Source organism: Oryzias melastigma, linkage group LG18, assembly GCF_002922805.2.
Source record: "Oryzias melastigma strain HK-1 linkage group LG18, ASM292280v2, whole genome shotgun sequence".
Lineage (NCBI taxonomy): Eukaryota > Metazoa > Chordata > Actinopteri > Beloniformes > Adrianichthyidae > Oryzias > Oryzias melastigma.
In genome coordinates, this window is record NC_050529.1 from 10,649,540 (window position 1) to 10,658,056 (window position 8,517).

The 8,517-nt window shown below is 38.3% G+C and overlaps 1 protein-coding gene across 7 annotated transcripts in view; it reads right to left on the reverse strand.

The window, feature by feature from the left end:
• Nucleotides 1-8,517, reverse strand: part of kcnip4 (Kv channel interacting protein 4) — a 153,929-nt gene that overhangs the window by 125,279 nt on the left and 20,133 nt on the right. For 2 of the 7 annotated variants that reach the window (XM_024287939.2, XM_036216557.1), the window contains exon 3: nucleotides 2,510-2,662. The exons of 4 other annotated variants lie outside the window; for them this stretch is intronic. In XM_024287939.2, coding sequence (XP_024143707.1) covers nucleotides 2,510-2,662 — 153 coding nt within the window. Of the gene's footprint in view, nucleotides 1-2,509; nucleotides 2,663-3,213; nucleotides 3,310-8,517 lie in introns of those variants that run through there. One more of the 7 variants, XM_024287943.1, reaches the window with a different exon arrangement.

The window sequence follows — 8,517 nt, forward strand, 5'->3', positions numbered from 1 at the left end:
TCATATATATACCTCCCATGACAAAGGTGAACAGGATTTCATGTCTGCCACGGACATCAGTTAATGTAAAAAAAAACCCTTAGAAAAAAGTTCAGATGACCCGTTCAGATTTATTTATTTATTTTTTTTCAGTCACTCGACTCTTCTGGTTTGTCACAAAAAAGGAAGTGAAGCTGCAGGGTGGAATACTGATGTATATATATCTGCTAGGAAACGGCTAAGATACCGCGCAGGACTCTCCCAGGTCCAAGGCCTCTGATAGAGGACCGAGTCTGGAGGACAAACCTTCCGCAGAGAGCAAGAGGGGCATTTTATATGTGTATATATATATATACATATATATATATATATGCACACACACATACGTATGCACACACACACACAAAATTTTTGAATCCATTTTCAAAGCGCCTCTAGTGGTCATTCTATATGTATCTGCTAGGAAACGGCTAAGATACCGCGCAGGACTCTCCCAGGTCCAAAGGTCTGGAGGACAAACCATCCGCAGAGGACAAGAGGGGAATTTCATATATGTTATATATATATGTGTGTGTGAGTGCGTGTGTGTGTGGGGGGGTGTGTGTGTGTGTTTGTGTACACATACACACACACACAAGATTTTTGTAATCCATTTTCAAAGCGCCTCTAGTGGTCATTATATATATATATATATTTACTCAGGATAAGCAGTTAGTCCACCTAAAATGTGTCACTTAGGGAGGAAAGTCTGTCTCATTGGAATAAAAATAAAGTTGAAGAGACGTCCTCCTTTTCGAGCATGCTCATTTCCAGGGACAGATCCAGCATCCTGAGGGCACCACCGCCACCTGGCACGCCTCTGATGGAACAATCTTTATGCTGAGAGGCTATATTGGGCAACTGCGAGGGATGATATATTTATGATGAACACATGCAAAAATATATATTCCTGAGCTCACTCTTCAGTCTTTAAAAAAGCGTATCATGCACATTCGATTGTAGATATTTTTGTAAAAGGCTGATTGTGTGTGTGTGTATATATATATATATATATAGGTAAAATCTGAATAGTTTAATGAATCTTATTCCTGACAAAAACACCTGGGCCTGCTGCATCTCCACAGCTCCAGCTGTGGCTGTCAGCCCAAATGCTAATGGTAGGATGGATTCACATGACATCTATGCAGGTGTACGCACACACTGAAGCATGTAGAGACCAGAGTATTCACAGCCAAGCAAACAGCAACACAAAAGCTAAACGCATGTGATCTAGACGCTGCACCTGCACTGATGACACATTAGTAATTAGTGGAACATGAAAGTCGTGGGGGAAAAAAAAGGTGAATATTCATGTTGGGATCTCTTCTTAAGACAACCATTTATTATCACTCTTTCACTGCAGTAAAAAAAAAATCTTTACTGCAAATTACTCTGAAATCTATACTATAAGATCCTTGTCTGTTTAATTGCATTTTAAATCAAGGTATAGCCCATTTACTGCACAACATAAAAATTGACAGGCCACTCTACAATGGTAGAAGACAGAGGCTTCACTGGAGTGCTGGTTCTGACATCTTTGATACGGAGTAAATGTGGGATCTAAATGGCAACAATGGAAAAAAATAAATAAAGTGTGATGTTAACTACACATAATTCAACTATCTATACCTGCTGAATGCTCGTGAAACTTAAAATCCCAATCCGATTATCTTTTGATCTTTGAGCTGTACAGGCAGCTCAGACGAGGAAAACCAAGCTGGTGTCTACACGTGGATGCATCAGAGTGGGGTTAAACTGAGTTTTTGGCCCGCCCAGCGTATTTTCTATGTAACAAATATAAAATCTTTCTAACTGATTTTGCTCCTGAATTACAAGCATTTTAAAAATCAAAATAATTAGAAATGTAAGTTTAAACTCAGTTTTCTTGAAATATATCATCCATCATCACAAAAAACGTTATTTTCCATTTTCACGTCTGTTTTATTAATGTTTCTTTTATTTACAGTGTTTTCCAACTTTTCATGTTTTAGCTGTTTATATATATATATTTATTTTTTAAGTAGAAAAGTTGACGAAAAGTGCTACGTATAAATATAGTGATTGAAAAAATACAATTTTCTTCAAAGTGGGCTTTAAGGTAAATAAAATAAAGCTCAAGGACATCAAGGATATTATCATCGGGATAAATGGAAGTTTTAGGCGTTTCAAACTTTACCTGTATTTAAGAAAAACATTTAAAAAAATAAATTGAACTCAAAACTATAATTTTAGGTTGAATTGATGCTTGTTTCTGACTAAGCATATAAAGGAGAACATGTTGAATCTAAGAAATCAATACTGACTGAAGTTTCTGATGGAGTCTAAACTTGCTGTACTACTAGATTTTGGACATCTTGATGTAAATTTTTGGAACATTCAAAAGAAGTTTACAGCTTTTAAAAAAATGTTTTATGTTGAGTTAAAAACTTTTATCTTGACACACAAAAAAATGTGATTAGTAGTTTTTCTGCCCAAATCATCTCTTTTGTACCTTTGGGGCTCGGGGAGGCCCAGGTGATGATGCGCCGCACCAAGCAGCAGTTGAGAAGGACCTTCCTGGAGAAGCCGTGGTCTTTGCGGATGTGCTCCAGGTCGTTCTTCCACTGGGCGCCTTTGCTTGGTGTGCACATGGCTTGGAGCGTTGCTAGTTTAAAACAATAAGTTGTGCTTCAGAATTAGGACTTCTAAAAACAAGCTATGAAGACTGCAGCAAACACGATTGGATGGTCGTTTGGCTCAGAATTCTGAAGCTGACCTCTTTTCTGCTGAAGGGAAAAGACTCAAACAGAGAAGCTACCATAATAGCAGCAATGCTAGGCGACCTGGAGTGAGGATTAAACCTCAGAACACGTGATCATTTGTTGTATTAATGATGTAAAGACATTCAATTTGGTATAATAATGTTTCTATTTACGTTCAAGCATCAAATAAGTTGAAAAAATTGTTTTCTTTTCTTTTTACTACAGAGAGTAAAAATAAAATTCTGAGTCTGACCTCCTATCTCAATCAGGACTATGATTGCAGCACCACTGAATGTCCCATTTTCACAGTCAGAACTTTCCGCCGTGGACACGTTTCAGACCGTTCTGCTGCTCTGACTGCAGAGCGTCAGGTCTGCTTCCCCAAAATGTACAAAATGCACACTTTTCAAAAGCAAAGTGGAATCACAAACTGCACCTGAATGCATCGTCTTACCTTGAGGCTAAAACACGAAGTATATAGGTGTTCTCGCTGCTCCCTCAGCCTGCAAGTGATCCTCAGGTTTCACACAAGCACTTTCTCTTTCCTGAGCTGATCAACAGAGTGTAAAAGGGGAAAGCAGAAGAAGGAGGAGGAGGAGGAAGAGGAGGAGGAGAGTGAGGTCTGCTCGGTGAAGCAGAGCAAGTGAATGAATCAGAGGCAGAGAGAAAGAGACTCCGCCAGAAGACTCGGTCCCTGCTTCAAGTTACAGAGCCCGTGTGTTTGTTTCATTCAAGCATCGGATGTGCTGGTGACTGCAGTTACGTCGAGCCTCTGGAGCATCCAAACGCTCTTCAGCGCAGACTCCATCCCATCCATTACATTTATCGGGATGCGCAGGACATCCGACAAGCTGGAAGAAAGTGCTGGATGTCTGCTCTCATTAAGAACATTGCTGAGTCCAGAATTAGATTAAAATTGACCAACTACAGTTTTTTTTTTAAGTCGTGTGGAGTGAAATACCAATGCAGGCTTTTTCTCAGTCAATAAAGTGGCATTATATAGACATTGTGTTTCAGCAGCTAAAACTGGTGCACCAAAGATACTTCCTCTTACATTAGGAGAAACAAATGGCCTCTTGAAAGCAGTCGTAGAAACTAAAGTCAATTACATTTCCATTTGGTACAGAGAGAAAAAAAGGACAAACTTTCAAGCAAGATTTATTTTTAAGGACTTCATAGTACTGAAATATGAAAGCATACTTTCGTTGCTATACAATTATAGGAGCAATACAGAAAATATAAGGTATTAAAGTGGTGAAAACTGTTTTTGGTGTTTTTTATGTGGTATTACATTAAGAAAATTTAGCTTAATGTTGAATTTTTGAGTATTTATTTGTCAAATTAAAATGAATCAGGAGCGGACAAAAATGTAGGAAATATATATAAGTAGAATTCAGTTTAAACGTTTAATGTTGGTAAAGGTCTTCATTGTCTTGGCCCAGTTTACTTAACTGAGCTTTTAACTCACCGTAGCCATTTTAGGGTTTTAAGGTATAATATTTACTCCATGTACCCAGGTTATGATAGAAATTTATCAGACTAGCAGTTTTAAACGGCATCTAAAAAAAAATCTTCGAATGGCTTTTAATACTCAAGAGTTGGTGGTATTTTATTTTATCTTCATTGCATTTTCATTTGTCTTTTGTTGCTTTGTGTAATTTTATGCTGTTTTTAATTTTTGTTCTTCTTATGCTTTCATCAATCTGTCTTTTATTGTAAATCACTTTGGTACACTGAATGAATTGTAAAATATAAATAAAGTTTCATTCATTCAATTAAGTATTTGTGCAGTTTGTGGTACAAGCTCCAAATTTGCTATGGATGTAACCTCATGATGCCCTTTTCAGAAAAACTTGTTAGCCACAAGAAAATTCAAGATTTTAATACGTTTAATATACATGCAATAGTGTTCTATAGATGTACATCACATTGAACCTTTTTGTCATAATCAAGTTTATGGCCAACATCTTTACAAACGGCTGCACTTTGGATTTTTCTCGTGGCTATTGTGCCTTTAAGAAAGAGGGGATCCGAAGGTACACCCATGCCACATTTGGTGCTTTTACCACAAAATGAGCGATTTGTCCGAAATGTCAACCTAACCGCTCCGCTAATGGCTGCTTAGCTCCAATATTGCTTGATATTTTTGCTCCACCGTGTTAGAGGCAGGACGCTAGCAGGTAAACAGATGGGGGATGGGAAGGGGGGGCGGGGTTGCTCCCGCCCACAACTCTGAGGCAAATTTCTTATGAACTACTGCCCCTTTACGTACTATATATATATACATATACATACATATACACTATGTACAATGATAAAAGCATCATAATCAAAATAAAAGTTAACTAAATAGATCAAAAGATGATGGAGTGAGACTTTAAAAAGCATAAAACATTAGTGATATCACAGTTTTGGCTTAATTAACGTATTTTGAAATATTCTATTTACAAAACTAGAAAAGTTAAACGTTTGGCAAAATAAATAAAATTGTAGGATGAAAAAAAACAACATTGCAGCAACATTTTCATTGTAAAGACTGATTTTTCTAATAGCGCGAAGCTCATACCGCTAATGATGTAAACCTTCTTAGTCATAAAAAATAAAGTAAGTTAGCAAAACACGCATTTGCTTATTCATATCATTAAGTATACTCTTGCGTTGTTTGATTTTTACATTTGTTTATGATCATGTTATCCTCTCTAATCACATTTTCTATGGACGCTGCACAAGCCTTTCCTGCATTAGCTCTACAACACAGTTTTAATGATTGGCTGCAAGAGTTTCTGTCAGCACTCACTGCAGTCCCTGTATTGATGGTTCAACAGGAATAAAATAAATTGTTTGCAACTTATTTTGCCTGGACTGGATGAGCTAAAGCTTCCATTTAAACACACATACATGCCACACCGTGATAAATGATTATACTGGGAGGGACACTGCATTGCTGAATCTAATTGCTTCCCGTGAGATGATCAAGACATATTCTGTACTTTAGGATAAAAAAATAAGGAAATGGAGGATAAAGTCACAGTTGTAATTAAAGCAGATGAACAGATTGGTTTCTCTCCAACTGCATGTAGGGTAATGAATGCACACGGACTTACAGTCAATTGTGTACAAACATGTAAGAGGAAGAGAACAGTAGAGTCTTGAGGGAAAAGCCTCCACAGCTTCATCCACGCCACTAAATCATTTATACTCAAGAAGCTATTGATATTCTGGTGAACTGCTCACTGACATTTAAAACCACCTTACTTCAGTGCAACGCAAATCCACAACCAAGTGTCGATGAATCTAGAACTAATTCTTGAAGGGGCAGGACAGTTTCTAACTCCTGTCTGGGTTGTAAGGAAGTTTTTGTGGCATTTTCAATGGTCACTAAGCAAAAGAAAAGACCTGTTGCACAAGAAAAATAAAGCAACAAAAGTTGTACATCCTTCGATGAAGAACTTTCTGCAAAGTTCTTGAAAGGTGTGTCTGCAGAGACCTGGTAAAGTGGGACAGCAGCAAAGCAGGTTTTTGTCATGTTCCAGCTCTGAAGGCAAAAGGGATTTGAGTCTCCAGACTGCTGACAAGGCTGGATCCCATCTTTTATTCCACGTTTGCCTTCTCTGTAGCTGCAGTAGCATGAGAAGAACTCTAGAGACTTGGTAAGAAGTGCCCTGGACCCCCCCCCAAGACAACTGAATGAGAGAGGGCAACAAAGTTTTCAGAGCACAAACAAAGTGTGTGGCCTGGAGCTTTAGTTCCTGCTCCTCTTGGAGAATCATCATAGGGATGGCTCCGGGGCTGGTTCCACCTGAAGGCTGGTTAGTGTGAAGCAGGATGGCTGAGGACAGCAGGGCTGTACAATGGGTGCATGCTAAAACAAGGGTTCAAGTTGCTCTTCGTTTGGGCAAATAAAGCTTTGAATTACTTTGGAGAATGAATGCATCAAAAACTGTGCTGACACTCGCTCCACTTTGTAGACAAAATTGCCATCCAATAATTCATTTGAAACTAGAGTTGATTTAAAAGTGAGCTGCTGGAATTTGGTGGTAAAATAACAGTCTCTGTTTCAGCAGATTGTAGCACAGTTGCTGAGCATGCTGAGAGTTGCTCCACTCATAAATTTCAGGCGGTGACACTCACTGGGAACAAATGAGGATGACAAGCATGAATTTTTCTTGCTTGTCTGGCAAGTATAAGTCTCTCCGTCTCCATCACTGATTTGTTCCCCCACTTGGATCTGTCAATGAGTGGATCTTATTAAAAGTGCTGCATTTTTGAGTGTTATCTTGTACCATCACTGCAGCTCTACATCAGCACCATTTTTGCCTGATTTCTTATAAAGTACTTCCACATTCTCTTTCAACTGTCCTGAAATAAAATAATACATAGTACCCTACCACCATCCACAAGAGGCCGGGTAAGGCTCTGGCAGCTCCGTGACCCCAAAAGGGACAAACATGGGTTTAGAAAATGGATAGGTGGATGGACATATTGTATGGTCTTATATTGAATAAAGCTGGGTGTCATCAGCATAAAATATTACTGTGTTCCCTTTTTTTATTAGTCGGTCCATGAGATTTCATACAGTTGACAACACTTACTTGAAACAAGGCATCTTGAGCCTAGACACTGCTTGCATAAGCACTTCATTAATGTGGAGTTCAGCATATCAGTGCAAGTCTGCTTTTCTCTGCTTCAAAATTGGTTGAAAATAGGTTAAAAGTATCAACGTTTTAAGAGTTACAGTGCTGTAGTCAAAATAATGTAAACAGAAAACTGTGTTCAAGCAGCTGGTTCAAGCTCTTCTTTACTAGAAGGAGTGCCTCAAGGCTTTCTTTTAGGACCCATCTTATTTTCTACTTATATTGCAACTCGCTAACTTGTATGCTGATGATGAAATGGTTTATTGTTGCATCTCTTCAATTGCATGGACTGTTCTGCTCCGTCTTGTCAAAATGTTTATGCTCATGAGTCATGGTATTTTCACACTGATACAAATTTGCAGAGAGTATTTCACTGTTACATTCTGCTTACAATATATACATAGAAGTTTTAAGCCATAAGTGCTTTGGATTTTTGTTAGACCACGACTCGTCTTTCCAGGCATATTGAAAATTTGATCTGTAAGTTGAAGGTGAAACTTTCTGTTACTGCTTTCCCCTCAGAGCTTGTATTTGCAATCGTTTTACCACTGCTGGATTATGGTGATGTTTTGTATATGAATGCTTCTACAAAAAGCCTTCAGTCTCTAAACCCCGAGTATCCTTGTGCTCTGAAATTTGTAACAGACTGAACAGTGTGCCAGAGCACAGTGGGCTTCATTAAGAATGCAACGGTATTCTCACTGGATCTCTGATCTACAAAACTCATCCTGGCTTTGTTCCAACTTATTTAAAGTTCTGTTCTGCAAAGGTCAGGAAGTCATTATGCTCTCAGTTCCTGCGACTTCTATCATTTGCTTGTTCCCCGTGTCAGGACCAATTTGGGGAAACAAGCTTTTAGATCTGCTGCATTACTGCTTGGAACACCCTACAAACTGAGGTGAAGTGGTCCAATTTTATTCTTTTTAGAACTTTTCATATCTAAAAGGTCATACAGCCGGCTTGTGTTTTACCTATGACTCCTCTTTTTCCTTAATTCTTGTCTTAAATGCATGCTTTGTGAATAGTATTAATTATCTTATATATATATATATATATATATATATTAGGGCTGTCAGATTTGTCGCGTTAAAAACGCATTAATCTGACGTGTGCTTGACGCCGAC